The 19,743-nt window shown below is 43.2% G+C and overlaps 1 protein-coding gene across 6 annotated transcripts in view; it reads right to left on the bottom strand.

Moving 5' to 3' along the window:
* SEC14L1 (SEC14 like lipid binding 1) overlaps positions 1-19,743 on the bottom strand; it is a 74,594-nt gene that overhangs the window by 29,504 nt on the left and 25,347 nt on the right. For all 6 annotated transcript variants that reach the window (XM_037808163.1, XM_037808165.1, XM_037808167.1 and 3 more), the window contains 11 exons: positions 16,389-16,538; positions 16,138-16,269; positions 14,739-14,867; positions 13,678-13,912; positions 12,308-12,417; positions 10,467-10,656; positions 8,544-8,632; positions 5,136-5,206; positions 4,074-4,245; positions 3,598-3,732; positions 1,829-1,963 (listed from right to left, as the gene is read on the bottom strand). In XM_037808163.1, the coding sequence (XP_037664091.1) occupies positions 1,829-1,963; positions 3,598-3,732; positions 4,074-4,245; positions 5,136-5,206; positions 8,544-8,632; positions 10,467-10,656; positions 12,308-12,417; positions 13,678-13,912; positions 14,739-14,867; positions 16,138-16,269; positions 16,389-16,538 (1,548 nt within the window). The remainder of the gene's footprint in view (positions 1-1,828; positions 1,964-3,597; positions 3,733-4,073; positions 4,246-5,135; positions 5,207-8,543; positions 8,633-10,466; positions 10,657-12,307; positions 12,418-13,677; positions 13,913-14,738; positions 14,868-16,137; positions 16,270-16,388; positions 16,539-19,743) is intronic.

Here is a 19,743-nt window from a genome sequence, read left to right as displayed (position 1 = left end):
CCCAGCAAGGAGAGTGGCACGAGCCAAGGCAGCCAGCAGAGCGAGCTGGTCTGCACGCAGCTTTCGATAAGGGAGAGGGGGTGGCGGAGGTTGGAGAGGAAAGAGAGGTGACCCATGGCCCGGGGCAAGGGCACCGGGCACGGGTGCTGAGTGGCAGCCTCAAAACACACTTTATACTGCACCACTGTAGAGCTTCCCAGCAGGGCATGATCAACTCATGTTTTCAAAAGGTTACTGTGGGAGGGATGTGAGAACTCAAACCAGCTGTAAGAAGTTATGTATGCACTAAGAAATGGAAGCCTGACTCAGAAGCAAGCTGGGGGCACGTGTTCTGCCTCTGCCTCCCTCCCCTGCCTGCTGAGTCCTCTGCACGGCATCTGCTGTGCTCTTCGGGGCTTCCACTCTCTCCACGCCGGGCTCTTTTGTCAAGTGGACTAAAAGGTTGTCTCATGGCTCTCCTGCCACTTACCATCACCAAAATACCACTTTGGAATCTCCTTAAACAGACTCAGCAAAGCATAGGAGACACGGCTAAGAGCCTCGCACGACACTCAATGGCACGGCTCTCTTCAGCCGAGCAGCTCTCCAGGGGCTGCTTTATGCAGAAACCTTGGCCACCACACAGGCCTGCCAGGCATCACTTCTTCCACCTCCTCAGGGGACGTGGCACTCTTCCTCATTTGAGGCGTATCCCATCTGTAACATGTGCTTTACTTAATCACCAAAGTGGGACTGAAGTTCCTTCCTGTTTCGATGCAGAAGACTTGGCTAAACGTTTCTAGAGACACCCTGTGGACTCACATGAAACATACAAAGCCACTAAGTTTCTTAACGTGGACAAGATCAATGGTTGCCTAATAAAAGGCAAAGACTCAGCCTCTACAAGCCAGCACCTAAATATAAAAAGGAGAGCAACATTCCCCAGTACCTGATAATATGAGACATGCATAAATTCCTCTGACAGGCAAGAAATTAACACAAATCATCCTCAAGACACATTTACGAAAATTTGAGACTGCCCCTCTAGAGTCTATAAATCTGGTACATCAAATCTGTCTCTGCTTGTTCAGAGCATACCGACAGTAGTCTCTTTATCTTCTTGCCCTACAAACATGGGGCCAGCTGTACCAGGAGACCAAGCAGCAAGAGCCACTGGCAGGGGGCTGAGCCAGGCAGCTGCTGGCAGGAAGCAGTATGGAGGATGGGACCACATTGTCACTGACCTCTAACTCAGTACAAAGTGCCAATGACTCCTCTAACCACCCTGAGCCACAAACCTTGCCCTAGGGGAAAGGCGAGAGTCAAAGGGTGATCCAGGTGGGAACCCCTCAGGCTTCAGGCCACTTAGGACCCCAGAGGACACGGTGGTGTCCACAGACACACAGGAGCATTCGTGCGTCAGTGCCACAGCGTGACAACTAAAAGGGAAAACAGAGACGTGCTACCCTTTCCTCACTCCATGAAAAACCAAAACCAAGGCAAGAAGAAATAGCAAATGCAACTGGTTCTATATAATCCTTAAATAAACTAAATTCAGGAATCAAGAATTCCCACAAGAAAAGCCTGGCTCTTTCTACTTCTGTGCTCAGGGTCTCTGGTGGTAGGGAGGCCAGGAGGCCACATCCCCTCCAGCACTCCGACCAGGCACGTCTGTGCTCTCCCTGCTCTCTCTGCGAGAACTGCGCTTCACCGTTGCCATCTACCTAAATTATCAAGCTTCAGAAAAGAAGAAGAAAAAAAAAGTCTAAAAAAGTCCAGAAGAATGAGTTGATTCTTCTGAACCAAACCCTCCGGGGAGGAACCCTGGTGGCCCGGGCGGGAGGTGTACCTCATGCGGCGCGCCTTTGAACACGCTTGCGGACTGGTAGATGGTCTCTGTCCAGAGCTTCAGGTCCTCGCTCTCCAGCTCCTCCGCGGTCCTGTACAGGGACTTGGGAACCAGTCCACCCTCAGGCACTTCGCACTGCAAACGTAAGCACATGAGTGAGAGCTGTGCCAACACAAACTAGTCCCGGGACAGCAAACCTACTGGCAAGCACCACATCCCAATCTACTCAACTCCTTGAAGCTGGTTAGAAAATGGAAAACATTGGCAATGTCACAAAACATTCTGTACTTCTTAGCAAAACATTCTTTAAAAAACCACTTTAACACGTGTTTTGCTTTGAATAAATGAGAACAACCTGAAGCTGATTTACCACAGAATTCACACTATTTGTGAGATACTGGACTCAATTACTAAAGCCGATTTATGTAAGAATTAGAAGTATTTATACTGCCCTGCAAAGGGAAAAAAAATTATGTCAAGAAAAAGTTTTATTCTCAACAGCTATAGGCATTATTTTTCTTATGGGCAATTACAGTTGAGATATATAATCAACAAAGAAAGCTTTGTGTCTAACTCAAGCCAAATGGTAGCAGAGAACACCATCCAAAATGTAACAAAGAAGAACGTCTTTTGAAATTGCCTGAGACAGGCCAAGCTGAATTAGAATTTCCACATAACTGAAACGTCCCGGTTGACCTCGATGACCTCACATTCCAGTTCGTAAAGTCCAAGTGCTCCCTCCATTATCTGCCTGGGAAGGCAACCACTCGGAGTAAACACTTCAGTCTTCAATGCACACGTGTGTGAATGGAAAAATGCCACAGCAATGACACAATGTTAGAGAAGTGCTCCACTGGCAGGGGTTTAAAATCTTCAGGCCGCATCCCCTCTTCAACACCAGCCTGAAGAGCACAGGGCAGGCGAGCTGTGAAGAGGTCTTCTGAGGCTCAGGGTGGAGCGCTCCATTAACCGGGAGCTCTTAACACTGTGAATCCCCCATCACAGCGGTCGTGTGTGACAAGCATAGGCATGACTTACCGGGAGCCAAGGCTCCTGCTCCAGCTCAATCCTTCCAGACACACTTAGGAGCAACGACCCAGAGTCTCTTTCGTATACAATGAAAGCAGTTTATGGGTTTGTACAAATCTAACCTCATGGGCACTTGATAAGCTAATCGTCCTACAATCTACTTGCTTCTTTCCAACACACTGCTATTACACCTGTAATTTTCTTAAAGCAGGACTAATGAGCTGAGGGCTGAACTCAAGTACTTTTTAAATTCCTCTAGCCATTTGGGGAGAGTCCCCTGAAAGCCCAATTCATTAGCTAAATATATGGGCTAAATCCAGTGTGTACACACCCCAAAAGGATAACCTTCTTCACTATTAACGATGACGAGAGAGCCTTTCTCTAATTAGAACCAGATACGATACCATGGAAAATTCCCATTTTGGCTGGCTTTGGCGGCTACTGTAGGCCACAGACCAAATCAGACCCGACAGGCTTCGGTTTCCTCCCATCGGACCGGGAGTTGGGACTGGGACAGAGAGGTCCTCCAGGCCCTCATCTCTCAGATCCCTCCTAACAGCACAGAGGCGTTTCCCTGACTGTCCAGCATGCATTTAAAAAAATAAATGCCAAATTTACATAAAAGAGAACCAGGTCCCTTAATTTTTCCACTTTATAAACTGTTATCCTGATTTACCAGCACCCACATGCCCCCCTCCTTTCAAGTGGCCGACTGTGCAGCGATTCGCCGCAATACACACCATGCACTCGCCACTCAGGAAATCTGGAATGATCTCTTTATCGATGTAATCCAGCAGGCCTCCAGGACCCTGGTAGTCATTTCCTGCATAAATAAGGAATTTCCTTCTGGTGTTGTCATCAATGAACGGACTAACCTGTAAGTGACAGCAAAAGATCATTCATCAGATTTGCTTTGCTGTCTGATCGTCAAAGATTAAAGTTATAGTAGGATACCGGAGTGGGTGGGTGGGGCGGAGGAGAGGCAATGCAAGTGTGATCTGCTTTTTCTATCAAGTCCATTTGCATGGCATCAGGACACTTGGGAAAACTTTGCTTTTTTCCCTCCCTTACACAGTCTGAGACACTGTGTATCTTTCCACGTTTCTTCTGGTTTTTCCTCCTGGTGAAGACCAGGGTCACAGACACACGTGTATGAGCGTGCGCATATAAACTTTGCGAATGGCTGACCGCACCGCAGTACCGCAGCTGAACTTACCAGCGTCCAGAGGACAGGAAACACCCTGGGGGCCCTGAGGATGAGCAGGCGGCCCAGGGTCTCAGGGTAGTTGGCCTCCACCACCTCGATGATCCGAAGCAGCGCCTTGACCCCGGGTCTCCACAGGTGTCGCATGTTCAGTCCTTCCAGATCCACCAGGCAGGTCCATGAGCTGCAGAGGTGATGGACATGGGTTTTACTCAACAGACAGCATGGTTAGCAGACTGTGTCCTATATCTATATGTTTTTCTTTTTGATATTATAAAAATAGTCATTTACATCCAGTTCCAAAAATGTACCAGTTTTTGAAAACTCCAGTTTTCTGAACCATATTTTTTATTTCTCACGTTACCCACTCACATAGAGCACGCAGGGTCAACGTGGCAGGACCAATCGCCGGGACGCCAACGCAGCCAAGGGCTGATGGACAAGGAATAGAACTTCGGACATGCTCAGTGGTCCAGCAAGTGAGGCGACAGCGTACTGCCCTTTGCCTTCTCAGTCACCTGTACTGACCCACATCAGCAGGGCCCGCAGCTGTGAGACTGAGCCACAATAAGCCGTTCTTCAACAAACAGCTGAATCAAGCACTGTCTTAGGGGCTGAGGGGACAGCAGTGAACAAAAACCCCTCCAAATCCCTGCACTCACAGAGTTGCATTCTGGTGAATCATCTCAAATGCCAATCTCTGTGAGTTACTGCACATGCTTAAGGGATTCCACCATAATTACGAGAATGGTTTAGGAACAGAGTCTTTTTTCTTTTTTCCTAACAAAAATTTACTAGCTGTGACTCAAACCTCCAACCTTGGGTTCACAGGGATCCTGCAGACTAACGAGGTAAGCCCACCCATTCAGACTGACATGCCAGCGATCCCTGATGCAGAAACAAACACTAAAACCCAGCAATTTTCCCTCACAACTCATCCTGTTTCATTTTTGTCTATTTTCTACCATTCAGAACACTATGGAAAATAGCAGACTATCAGATTTTGGTTCTGAAAATGAACATTTAACTCAAATATCTAATAAGCCGGAAGCAAAAGCAAAATTCCACATCTACCTGATAGGGCGACCAAAGACCTTTGTATTTTCTTCACATCGTCTTAAGCCTTCTTCATTAATGGAGAGAACCTGTGCATAAAAGGACCATAACAATTTACCATGATTTGTCTAAATTAGTGAAATGTCTGCATCAAGCCATGACAGATGTTGAAGCTAACACAGCATATTACAACTGGGCATGCAAACCAAAACAGACCGACATTCAGATTTTCTGCCACATTCATACTTGCAAAACATATAACTGACCAAGAAGAATCTTTTACTCTCAAAAGAGAGCAAACTTCATCATCTGTGGCAAAGGCCAGAACCATCCCAAGGAAAATAATAGAGAAGTTGCTAGAGGAACCAGGGGGGGATATGCTCTGTCAATCTGTCTTCAGAACAAACACATTTGGAATAGTAGGCGATAAGTGTCTGTTAAGTAGGGGGATATTCTGATACTAAATGTACCAGCCAAGAGACAGGGCAGTCTTAGAGAACCCTTTGATCTGGATTAACAAATCCTTCCCCTACAGAAGAAGTCCGTCCATATCTTTACATCCTCATGTATATATGTGTATACACGTGGATATGTATGTATGCATGTACAAGCATATACACACATGTAGTGGGGGGCCAACAGAATAGACAACAAAATGTTAACAGTGGATAGTTTAGAATAAGGGGATTACAGATGTACTTTTTGTTTACATTTGTTTGTTTTTAAGGACGATATTCTTCTCTGGGGTGAGGAAAACAGAAGAGCCACACTGGAGAGGCTGCACTGGACACAGGTAAGGCAGGAGTCAGGGAGACATGCCAGGAGGCATTTAAAACAGTACTGATGATGATGCTAAGAGCTTCATCAGGAAGTGCCTGTGGCAAGAGTAGCATTAACAGGCCTGCTTGAGAGACGTCTCTGACAGACAGTTGGCAGTGAGACGTGCAACCAATTCACAGTGGGAGTCGAGGCAGAACCCGCCCCGCAGGAAGCCATCTTGAGTGGATACACTGATTGGTTTACTGGTGCTTCCCTGGTGAAAAACATTTTTGACTTTTGTCTTCTTTTGAAAATTTTCAAATATATTGAGATTTTCCTCTCCAACTACAAAAGCAATATGTGCTTATTATAGCAGGTCAATCTACCTATATAAAGATGAAGCCAAAGATCACAATCTTCTCTCCACTCCCTCCTGAGTAATCGATCTTAACAGTTTGGGCTATGTCTGTGTTCATAAAAAGACACACATGTATATGTGAATATCGCTTCAAAAAAGATATGATCTGCAATTTTACTATGTTTTTTAAAAACAGAATCACACTGTCCACATTACATAGCAACACACATTTTTCTCTTAGTCATTCACCCTGAATAGCCCTTCATGTCAAAACACACATTCCCAATGTCATCTTCTTCTCAGCTGCATAATTTTTCCATGGAATGGAAATACTTCTTCAACCATTCTTCTATTAACAGGACAGTCAGATCATTCCCTTTCCTAACATTAACATTAAAACAGTGTTGCAGTAAAGACCCTTTTATCCTGGTGTTTCTACTTCTGTAAGATAGAAGCCCAGTAGAGATTCCTGGGTAAAAAAGTAGTTTTAAATTTTAATATATGTTTGCCAGTTTGCTTCTCAAAAAGGTGGTAGCAAATCACAATGGCCAGGTGTTAGTCCCCACTTCTTCATGCCCTCACCATCCCTGAACACTAGCGACATTTTAAATTTTTATTAACTCTGATGGAGAAAAAATGGTACTCAATCTTCTTCTGAAGTGTGGTTCCCTAACTGCCGATGCGATGGAACATCTTTTCATGTTTATTGCCCATTTACATTTCCTCTTCTATAAATTGCCTCTTCATAGCCTTTGCCAATTTTTTGACAAGGATGTCTTTTCTTAAACTTGCTGGAATTCTTTGTATAATAGAATATTTACCATTTGTCCAGTAAAATATGTTAAAAATACTCTCTTCCAGGCTATTTTCTGCCTTCTGACTGAGGGTACAGGTATCACTTATCATGGAGAAATTTTTACACACCATGCAGTCAAGTCTATTCTTTTTGTTACGAGTTTCTTGGTTTCCCACCTTGCTGAAGGACCTAACTATTTAAATCTTTCATCTTCTTGGAATTTACCATCATACATAGGGAGAGGTTCAATTTTTTTTCATCTGGAAACCTGACTACAGCAGCATCAATTATTAAATTAAATAAAACATCATCTTTCCCACTGTATTTCAATGCTACGTTTAGCTAATTTTAATAGATACTAGACCTATTATCTGTACTCTTACTGTTCCAATGATTTATTTATCTATTCTATGCCGACATCAGTTTTGTTCCCAGCTGCTTTTACAGTTTTATTATCAGATAAGGTAAGTTTCCTTCAAATTATTTTTCTTTAAAAACAAAGTTGGGCAAGTCTTTCCTAGGACTTTCAAACTCTGTTTTTTTCCCTAAAAAAATCATTGATAATCTAACTGAAATAGCATTATATACTATTATATACTATCGTAAGAAAGAAAGAAATTTTTACAATATTAAAGTCTACCCACCGGGAACATTGTATGTTTCTCCTTAATTTAACCAGTTTTTTGGTTTATGGCATTCAATGACATTTTATAGTTTTCTTCATGTAACTCTTTTATCTCTAATCCATATTAATTGCTGGATAATTTATATTTCAGAGATTAATATGATTTTTTAAAATTTCCAATTACGTATTGCTAAGTAAAGAAAATCCACTAATTTAACACTGACTAAACTTTCTTCTTAGCATTATCAGTTTTTATTGGCCCATTGGATGTCTTTGATATATAATCATATCCACAAATAAAGGCAGTTTTGTCTTGTTTCCAGTATTTAAGCATGCTTTTCAATTTGTTTTACTGCATCAGTGAGAAGCTCTACCACAGTGTTGAATGAAAGGATGAGAGAAAACCTTCCTGATTCATTTCCATTTTAATGGAACTAGCTTTAGTACTTCACAATTTCGCAATGTTTTTTTAGCATTGTTGGTTTTAAAACAATCATCTTCAACACGTTTAGAGGTTTCTCATTTATTCTTTTTGCATAAGTTTTTATTAGGAACAGCGACCTGTTGAATTTTATCAGATTCCTCTTCAGCCGCTTGTAAAGAAAACATATGGCTTTTTTCTTTTATCCTACTGACGTAAGGAATTATGTTTATAGACCCAGATAATTTATATTTTCCTCTTCATGATGATCTATATTTACCAAATTTTCTACAAAATAAAAAACTACATTAATTTTAGTTTATTTTTTAAACGACTTTTAAGTATTCAATAACAACCAGAATATGTCAAAAGTTCAAACTGTGACTATGAGCTGCTAGAAAAAAACCATTGTAATGCCCCGGTCTGAAGGCAGAACGGTGCCCATGTCCTGCCGGCTGAGCACTTACGTATCTCAGCAGAGCCTCCTCGCCCAGGGCTCTCACTAAGCCCTTGGTGTCCATCTGCCCCAGCCTGAGCACGTAGAGGGGCCGCCCGTCTGCAGGAGAGAGGAAGGAAATGCTATTATCAGCTTCATTCCTGACACAAAGCCGAGGACACAGTGCTAAGAACCTTAAAAAGGAAATGTGCACTCATATATTCTAGCTGAGCTTCTCCTTCTCTTAGAAGCAGCTGGTTTCCATGGGAGCTCCAAACATTTCCCCCCTAAACTGTACAAGAAAAAAATAAAAAAAATAAAATCCAACTGTCAAGCAGCTCAGCAGGGTCCTGTCGAGAGTTCTGTCTGGGCTGGGGGCGCAGAGGGGAACTCGGGCTGCAGCCCAGCCTCAGGGGCGCAGCCTCCTCACGCCACAACAAGGGGGCTGAACAAATGTCAGAAAATCCAATAATGCCCTTTCCAGGAATACACAGTACTTTTAAAATTTCATTTCTTAGATTACCAAAGAACTACTGTGAAGATTTTTAAAAAGCCTGCTTCCCTCAATCCCTGCCCTAAGTACCAAGGATAAATGAGGACTTTCTGGAACTCTTTAAATTCATACCAGCCAGTAAATTTTGCCTCCACTTCTCTGTAGCCTGGGGGTCTAAGCTTGAAAGGAACCTAAACCTAATTCGTGGCATAAACTCCACACCACATGGGCCATGACAGAGGGGAGAAAGGTCCCAGTGGCTAGAAGATGTCCCTAGACTCCTACCGCTCAGTGCCAAAGGAGAGGAGTAGAGATCAAATGGATGGGCCGTGCTCCTGAAAAGCAGCCGAGACTTGCCTTCTACTGCTAACGGGGGTCAGTGGTATCATCTTGACCTAGGGACCCTACCTTTACCTTGTGTTCATCACCTGGCAAACTTCATCTCCTTGGAGGATCTGGTTCTAGGTATGTCCTATCTAAAGCAAAAAGTTTCTTGTGCCCCGAAATCTTGTTGAAAGGCAGATTTACATAAAAAGGTTTTCTTAACCGTTAACAAGATACATTTGTTGATATCTCAATACCAAACTTTTTACTCTTGTAAGGGTTGCAAATTGGAATAGATATAAGTATTATATGTTTCCAATAAAAATTAATAAATATACAATTAATTGGGAAAAATAAAAAAGATCAAGTCAGAAAAATAGACAAATGGGAACACTTCAGTTTTGAAAGGACCTGTTCAGACGTGGAAGAGGGGCCACTTCTACTGTACTACCCTCTGGCTTCTCTCCAATGTCACAATTCCGTTCTGTCCCACTACCAAACCTTCAATCAGGAAAGAGCATACCTTTGACAATGCAGGGTTTCCCGCAAGACGTGATATGAAAAGCAACCCTAGTGAACTGCGTTTTAAAACTCTCATTTAAGCCACTCTACACTTTAGGTATACTGCTGTCCTTGATTTATGTTTTGCAAAGTAGAACTGAAGTTCTTTACTGTCTTGATATAGAAAACCCAGCTAAACATTTTTACAGATGTGGTAGGGGTTGAGGTCACTGAAAATTCCTTCGCCAGCACTACTGTACTACTGGAAAAAGTCCGCCTTCAAACATTCCAGAGCAGTTTTGTTAATGGGTCTAAACTCTTCAGAGCAGCAATGTGAGTCCCTGAGGAAGATGCTGACACAGGCCAGGCCCTTGCATGGCTCCTGGACAGGGCGCCCAGGATGGGCTAGGAGTGTGGCACTGGCCAGGACGGCTTAGAGGGAGAGAGGAGGAGAACGCAACATCGCTTGGTTTCTAGTTGGGAAGTTTCCAATCCTGTGTGAGGAGGGACAATGTACTCATCAGTGCCCCACTTACTTGTGCTGAAGGAAGTCTCTAGAAGTCTCTGAGCATGTCTTTAATAACAAATCAAGACAGACAGTGATAGAAATGGAGGCACTTTTCAGTTACCAATCACCTTTGTCGTGATGGTGCCAGCCTCCTGCATAGTAATCCTGAAGGACCTGGGGAGGGTGCCAGGTATCGAGGATGTAGTCCACCTGGTGCTGCTTTCGCCACGTCAGAGACTGACACATTATTTCTCTGGCTTTGTCCATATTAAAGTCCCGAGCACGCAAAAACCGAAGAATGTGCTCATCCTTTGGAATCTATTAAGAGAAAAAGATGTTTCTAAGCAATGTTAAAAGTTGCTAGGGGAATAAGACTCCCACTTCCTAAGCTGCGTTATTACACCATCTAAAATTACCTGTTATCAGAAAAATCTTCCTTAATGCTTTAGAAATCAGCATTAGTATGAAAATCTTTATAGTATTCCATTTTGTTTTCAGCAGAGTAGAAGGAAGGCATAAAGACTTCCTAAAACATCAAAGGCTTCAATTCACTTACCTGCTCCCTGAATTACTATGATCTGTTCACTTCTCTGCATTCATGTGCATGTGCATTTACATATATATTACACTTAATTGAAAAGCTAGAATACAAAAACATGTTGGCTTTGGTGGTGGTGGTGCTGGTGATGGTGGTGGTAATGGAGATGGTGGTGGTGGCAGTGGCAGGGGTGATGGTGGTGGTGGTGGTGGCTGTGGTGCAGGTGATGGTGGTGGTGCCAGTACAGATGTTGGTGGTGGTGGTGGTGATGGTGGCGGCGATGGTGGCAGCGGCACTGGTGGTGGTGATAGTGTTGGTGGCAGTGTTGATGGTGGCGGTGGTGGTGGTGCTGGTGGCAATGGTGATGGTGGTGGCGGTACTAATTTCAGGAACTTTCTCCAGACTCCATTATTGGTGATCACTAGGACAGCTACTCTCAATAAACAGCAAGGCCAAAACTGCACCTGAGCCCCATGAGGACTGGGTGTCATCCTCCATGGCCACATGCTCGCAAATGCAAGCTGCTAGCTCACGAGAGACCAAGAAGTGAGTGGGAGGATGAGCCTACTCACTACCCCACTCCTGGAAAAATAACTCAAAGTATGTGGCAGCATCTTTGTTCAGAAAGGACCACAGAGTTTAAGCACACAGAAGTGGTTAAGAATGTGAGTTCTGGCTGGGGTTCAAACTCTGGGCCCAGCACTCACTGATTGTAAGACCTCAAGCAAGTTGCTTAACTTCTCTGTGCCTCAGTTTCCTCATGTAAAATGGGAGTGAAAAAATGGCACCCACCACTTAGAGATGACGACACTGTCGGCGTACAGTAAGTGCTGACAGATGGCAGCTATTGTTACTGTAGTTGTTTTCACCAGGCCTCACAAAGCTGGTGTCCAGCAAGCAGGTCTGACAGAATTCAAGAGCAGGCCAACTTCAGGCAGTGCCTGGCTCCCTTTTACTAAGGAAGACCAGTAACTAGACACCAACTGCCTCTACTCGCTATCAGTCTCCGTTAGCATAGGCTCGTTAGAAAAACCTAATACCTTGTAAGGTCAAAATTTCAACAGAAATCTCAAAATTAAAGCTCAAAATTTTCAAAACTTTAAAGGAATCATCTGTGAACATCTCTCAAACCTGAAAATTAAAGTGTTACGAAAACTTAGAACATAATATTGCTTTGTAACTTGACACTTAATTGTTGCTAATCTAGACTATTCCCTGTAAAACTAGAAAAGCTGCAGCTGATTATTCATACAAGAGCAACACAGCCTGCCATAAAGGACTGGGGGACCACGGACAGAGACAGGAACTCAATTACTTTTAGATTTGAAGAACATTCCCAGTGCCAGCACTTGGGAATATTCGCAGGACAGGGACAGGTAGGTTGCCAGGTTCCCCGCAGAGGAGACCTCCGCATGCTTGGTGGTGTCTTACCTTGCCCTTGTGGGTTTCTTGGAGCCACTGGCGAAGCCTGATGAGGCAGCTCTCCTGCAGTGGAGTCAAGTCACCCAGATACCTCTTGATGTAGTCTGCATCTAACTTGTCTGGAATACAAGTTACATGACGTTATTTGCAACTAAGAGCACTGGAACATGAAGGCTTCCCAAGTCCTTCTGTGCAGAGATGTCAGTGTGTGGCCCCCATAGGAGAACGAAACTGCAGAGGCATCAGATTGAAACCACCCACCCTGGAGAAATTCAATGACAGTCTTTAAAATCAAGACACTGACCAAACCACAGGTCAACTATCTGACTCAATTATCATTCCCTGATTACCAGAAGGTCACCTCTGTTTGCGGAACCTCAATACTATTCATGATAGAGAGATGGATAAACAGATACTGATGGCTGTTTCAATTCAGCCACATAAAGAAGCCTTATATGAAATAAAACAAGCAAGTGGATCTAAAGCTATTCTGGATAAAGCTACTCCAAGATGATAAGAAACTTCTTTTTCAAGATAATGTACCATAAACTGGAAAAGAAAGATAGCAAAAGCATACATACCACAAAGAAAAAATCATGAGGTAAAAATAAAAGGTAGCCACAAACCAATTAAAATGGTTGCCACCTGCTACCTGTTAAACACTAACAAATGGTAGAGCTAGGCTGCAGGAAAGAATGTATGGAACAAGATATACCAAGGTTTTAACATTTCTGAGTGGTAGAATTTTCTTTTTTTCCTAACTTTTTACAATGGGCATTACTCTTATACTTAGAAAAAAAAGCATGTTTGTTTAACACACACAAAGACAGTGCAGCAGTGGATGCGAGTTAGCCCAGCCGGGCAGTCCTAGCTCTGCCACTTACCAGCTGTGTGACCCAGGCCAGTTAAGTAACCTCTCTGGGCCTTGGTTAACTCATGTATAAAATGAGGGTAATAAGCATTTCTTACCACAAAGGGGCCATTATTAAATGAGTGCCTGGCACATACTAAGCATAAAAAGTGTCTGATGATGATGATATTTTGTGTTAAAAGGATTAATTGCTACCTTAACATTCACTCAAGATAACTTCAACTAAAATAAATGAAAAACATTTCCTGGTCTCAATCAAAGAATAACTTTTGATATACACTTTCCTGCCAATTAAAAAAGAAATTCTAAGCTTGTTAATTCTAAGAAAGAATTAAAATGAATGTGTTACAGAAGCTGAGGACAAGGGTGAGAATGACAAGGCCAATTTCTTTCTTTCTGTAACACCTAAAGGTCCTAAGGAAAGAAAGAAAGAAAGGCAGGCAGAAAAAAAGTGACCCCATGCAACCGACTGGTCCCACTCTAAGGATAAAGTCTTTTTCAGACCTACCCTCAGGGGTCCCCACCACCAGCTCGGGGACTGCGCAGGAGCCCCCAAGGGCCTCACTGCTTAGCCCTTCCTTCAGGGAGGCATCTGGGGTGATGGCAGCTGGCAACGCGCCTTGCTTCTTACACGACGAAGATGTCTCTGGAGAGGGTGTGATGGAAGGTGGAGTCCAACGGGGCACAAAGGTTATGCCTTCTTCTTCTAACTGACGAAGATAGTACTCAATTATCTCTTTTCCCTTTAAAACAAAACCAATGTTAAGGTTAGCATGTATACAGTATACAAATTACTGATCCCTCAAAGGTTTTTTTTTTTTTCCCTTCAAAAGTTTTTAAAACATAAATCAAAACTGCACTGCTATGGAATAAATAAGAAAAAAGTCAACTGCCTTTGTGGTTTTGTTTTTCTTAATTATTTTACTTCCTCTTCTTCGAAGGCCTAGGGGACAATATCTAAAGAGAGAGAATTTTTTATACAACTGATTGAAAACACTGATTCACCCTATTCGTCCTCAGTGTGTGTGGAATGTCTCAATCCACACTCCTTCCAATACCATACTCTGAGAAGAAACAACCTTCAAAAAGCACTCCACAACCCCACACAGATACATTGCAAACCCAAATCCCACAGTGGTGATGGGCAAAGGCATAAAATGAGAGGGCCCAAGGAAGATGATGCCAGCAACCCAAGGGCTGGGGACCCATGATCCCAGGCGGGAATTACCTCGTAAGCACAACACTACTTCCCGCGGCAGATCCTGAAGCAGAGCTTCAAGCTGCTGCCACTGCCTCTGCCTCACCCCAGCTTCGACCTCTCCCAGCAATTCCAAGCAGAGAATGCCATGGCTGGGAGCTGCACACTCTTCCTTGCCTCCAGCGGCAACTAGCAGTACCTGCACCTCGACTCTTTCTTCCATTCCCTGGGGTTCAAGGCACTGGGAAGTCACGAAATGTCTCGGAGTCCCTGACTGGTCCATTCCCCGCCTTCCAAAAAGGCTGCCAACTCAGATCACCTCACTGAGCCGGCTGGTCACTCTCTTCCATAAAACCCCAAGACGGACTCACTTTTTTAATGTTGCTGGTATATTGCTTCATTGCGATCTTTTCCACTGTACTTTCAAAACCAAAGAAAGACTTAATATCTAAACTTGCAGACTGTTCAAAACAGGTCCAGTCTTCATTTTCAGGGTGAACCTGCAGATAAAAGAGAAGGTATTCCCATTAACTACACTGACAACGGAGATGATCATGTGTCTGCTACTAGATCAGCTGCTAACCAGAAGAAAACATGTATTTGCTAATCATATTATCTATCATCGTGAAAACAGTGGGTGGAAGAATTATACAGAGAATTTCAAAATTGAAAAGGCCCAAATAATCTTCCCAAAATATGCTAAAAAATGACTACAGAAGGAGAGCTTCATTTTTGGTTCATTCATTCAACATCCTTATTGAGCAGTACTTGACAACACTGATCTCCATCATGAATAAAATGAAGGGTCCTGCCTCATGAAGCTCACAGTCTAGCAGAGGGAGACAGAAAATTAGCCATAAACATAAGTGAGAAACTTAAGTTGTTGGAAGATGAGTGCTATGGAAAAAGGAAAAGTAGAGGAAGGTTAGAAGGATGGGGAGGGAGGTGTCAGCAGGTTGCAGAATTAAACAGGGTGGTCAGGGCTGGCTTCAACCAGAAGGGGAGATTTGAGCAACGATGGAAGTAGGCGTGCAAGTGAGTCTGGCAGAGACTGGGAAGGGGTTCACAGCAGAGCAAACACCTGGTGCCAAGGTCCTCAGGGGAAGGCTTCAGTGTGATCAGACAGAGGGGGTCGTGCCACTGCACACGATGGAGCTGGGGCTGAGAGAGAACATGGGGGCCTGTGAGGTTTAGAAGGGCTCTGGGCTTTTAAAAGAGTGAAATGCAGAGACACTGCAGGGTTTTGAGCCCAGAGTAGTGACATATCTGACAGTTTTCAAATAAATTACTTTGGAATCAGGGTTGAGAATATATTGTAGGGAGATAAGGGGAGAAGCAGAGAGACCTATTAAGGGTTATTCTAATAATCCAGTTAGAGAAGTATCTTGAAACAGGGCGGTAAACAGTGAGGATGGTAAGACAGATAATTGCTCGTGGATCCAATCTTAAGGGTAAATAATCTCTTGGGTGTCTTTCACTATTTATTTCTGAAGTGTTAGATTGGGGCCAAAAAAAAAAAGAAGCTGCATATTAAAATAACATTAAAAAAATTAATCACCTTTTCACCAGGCTACTTTAACTGCCACAACAAAATAATCCAATCTGTAGTAAACCACACCTGCCACCTTAGTGATCCCACTAATCTGAAATGAGCAACATTTGATGAAGAAATGCCTTCTTAGACAAGGAACTGCATCGTTTAAAATGATGGCCAAACAACTCTTGGAAGCAGCCTGTCAGCACGCCTTCTGTTGCATGCCGAATACTCACAGTATAGCAGCAGTGCTCGTTAATGATGACCCGACTAGAAAACGTTTCATTATGGGCCTCTATATGCAGAGTACGTTCCCGAGAATTCAGTGAGTTTTTCTGGACAAAATACACATAATCAACTCCTGCAATCTGTACAAAAAGAAAAAGAAAAAGGGTTTATTAAGAACACTCACTTGCAATAAAAGCTGTAGGCATAAATTCATTTTGTTTTTTATGGGCGTTGCCTTTGAAGATGTCCTTTTTGTTACCTTTTTCAGCAGTCTGGGTGCATCTATGTCCAGTTTGCAGCGTCGTTCAATAACATGAATAGCCCCGTCTTCACTCTTGAATTCATTCACAGTGTCGCTGTCCACAAACATCGGAATCAAAGGACAAGTAGGAAACCTCCTTTCATAGGCCTGTTATTAACGAATTTGAAAAAAAAGAGGAACTAAACAAAGATGCAATCTGATAGTCTGTCACTGATAGTTGCATCACAACTATCTTAGTCTTTACACCTTAAGCTTTCATTAAAAAAGAAAAAGACACATGGCATCTGTGAATTGGAAAACTCAACAAAGTAAAGAGGTCAACTCTCCAAACTGATGTATCTCCCAAACTGATATACAGGTTTAATGCAATTCCTATCAAAATCTCAGCAAGACTTTTTTGTTACTTTAGACAAGATTATTTTAAAACTGAATCTGCAAAGACAAAGGAATTAGAATAGCTAAAACAATTTTGAAAAAGGAAAATAAATTGGGAGGAATCACATTACCTGACATTAGGGCTTACTCTATAGCTACAGTCCTCAGGACTGAGCGGCACTGGCCGAGGCACAGACACACGGATCCACGGAACAGAACAGGAAGCCAGAAAGAGACCCATGCAAACAGGCCCAACTGATTTTTGAAAAAGGTGCAAAAGCAACTCAATGGAAGGAGAATAAGAGCTTTGTCAGCAAATGGTGCTGGAATAACTGGACATCCATAGACAAAAAAATTAACAGTCTAAGCTTCACATCTTACACAAAAATTAACTCAATCATGGGCTCAGGTACAAAATGTAAAACTATAAAACTTTTAGGAAAAAACATCGGAAAAAATTTTTGAAATCTAGCATTAGGCAAAGAATTCTGAGAGCTGACACCAAAAACTACAATCTATAAAAGGGAAAACAGATAATACAGGCTTCATCAAAATGAAACACTTTTGCTCTGCTAAAAAGACCCTGTTAAGAGGTCTTCAAAAAGAAAAGCTATGAACTGGGAGAAAGTATTTTGCAAACCACATATCTAACAAAGAACTCATATCTATAATCTAGAAAGAACTTGCAAAATACAACAATTTAAAAACCCAATTAGAAAATGGGCAAAAGACACAGACACTTCACCAAAGAGGATATACAGATGGCAAACAAGCACATGCAAAGATTCTCATTAATGAAATTAGCCATTGGCCATCAGGAATATGCAAATTAAAACCAAAAAGAAGTATCACTTACACACCTATCAGAATGGCTAAAATTATAAATTGTCACCAAACCAAATGCCGTCAAGGATGCAGAGAAACTGGATCACCCTACACTGCTGGCAGGAATATAAAATGGTACAGCTGCTCTGGAAAAGTTTGGCAGTTTTTTAAAAGTCTACACAAGTGACTACCATGCCACCCAGCCACAGCATTCGGGAGCATTTATCCCCAAGAAATGAAGCCTATGTTCCCACAAATATCTATACATGGACACTCACAGCGGCTTTACTCATAAGGGCCCCACAACAGGAACGACCCAGACATCCTCCCATTAGTGGCTGATTGAACAAACTGGTCCACGCAAACTGCTCAGCGACAGGAAGGAACGGCCTGCTGATGTACACGGTGGCCTGGATGGCTCTCCGGAGAGGCACGCTGAGTGACAAAAGCTAAAAGCTGACCTGCTGCATAATTCCACTTATATGACACTCTTGAAATGCTAGAATTATAGAAACGGACACCAGATTCCTGGTTGCCAGGGGTAAGGGCAGGAAGGAAGTTGGTGTGGCAATAAAAGGGCAACAAGAGGGATATTTTAGAATGACTATATCATTGTCACTATCCTGGCAGTCATGCTGTACTACAGTTTTGCACGATGTTACCACTGGGGAAAACAGGTAAAGGGCACATGGGCTCTCTCTCTTATGACTACGAGTGAATCTATCATTATTTCAAAACAAAAAACTTATCTTTAAAAAAAAGTTTGGCCATATAATTCGCCCAAACTTTCAGAAATCATATTTGAGCACCAGACTTAGTTTTCTTGGTAGCAATCTATGAAGATTACTGGACTAAGACATTGCTGAACTCACACAAGGATACAGGACACTGAGCACGGAGGCCGCGAAAGGGGCGTGAAAAAAGAAGCCCGGGATGCTCGCTGGTCCTGGCAGTTCAGCTCCCACCCCAGGAAAGGGACTCAAGTGGCACTGAGGTTGGATTCACAGATGTCCCTCTTCTCTAGGGTTGTTCTAAAGTGCTGGGGGAGAGGGCTGGGGGAGAGGGGGACTATGACTTCCACCTTAACGTGTTTAAGAAAGAAATGGACAGTGTTTAAAGACATTACTGAAGATAGCACAAATTGCTGTAATTTTATCTCTAACAAAGTACAAGTAGTTTTGGAGCACTAAAGAACCCTGTCTTTCATGGAGAAGTTTCCTGACGTTCACCTTGAACAGGCTCGACCACCTGAAAATAAGTCATACTTAGTTAACAAAAGCTACCATGAAGACCCCATAAAGGACTGGAGTAACTACTCCAGCTAGTATATGCACAATTGTATTCAAAGCAATTTCTTGTATGAATCTCATTTTCTCTCTGTAACATTACACGGGTAAGTCAATTGGAAACATCTGTGTTGAGCCCCTGCCATCTATGTCTTTATAATGTGCCATGCCAGATAACAGAGGGGGGAGGGGGGAGAAGGGGAGACGAAGCAAAGGACTCAGCAAAGGCAGTGGTGAAATGCACAAGCATCCCGGGAATAAGCAAGTGCCATGAAGACTAAGGGAGGAAGAGGACATGTCCAGCTCACAGGGACAGAGCTTTGGGAAGTCCTCATGAGGGAGGCGGCATTTACACTGGATCTCAAAACACAGGAAGGCTTGTTTACAGTCAGCAATGATGGGGAGAGCGTTCCAGAAGTGCTACTGCAGGGAGGCTAGGGTGTGAGCTGGGACCCAGAGGCCAGGGAGGCAAGTGGTGGGAAGCGACGAGTAGGGGCAGTGCAGGTCCCCGCTTCTCCGACCAAGTGCCGACAGGCATGGAGAGCCGGGGGAGCAGGAGCCCTGCCCTGATGCAGCTAAAACCACCTCAGCAGGAAGGAGGGGCCACCAACATGTGATGAGTCAGATTTTCAGAAAATTAATGTGGGAGCCACGTGTAAGACAGTCTCCAGGGGAGCAAAACCCACGTGCGGTGACTAATCGCATTTGCTGGTTAAATGTTTTTACTCTGGGAGTTGAAAATACATTCTTCCGTATTTATCTACGCTCCCCCACCCCTCAAATAATACTGCGAACTGATAATTTACACAATATATTTGCCTCTTAGTACATATCATCATAAAAAAACACTTAAGAAATTTATTCAA

This window comes from Choloepus didactylus, chromosome 18 (assembly GCF_015220235.1).
Source record: "Choloepus didactylus isolate mChoDid1 chromosome 18, mChoDid1.pri, whole genome shotgun sequence".
Classification (NCBI taxonomy): Eukaryota; Metazoa; Chordata; class Mammalia; order Pilosa; family Megalonychidae; genus Choloepus; species Choloepus didactylus.
This window is presented reverse-complemented; position numbering and strand designations above follow the sequence as displayed.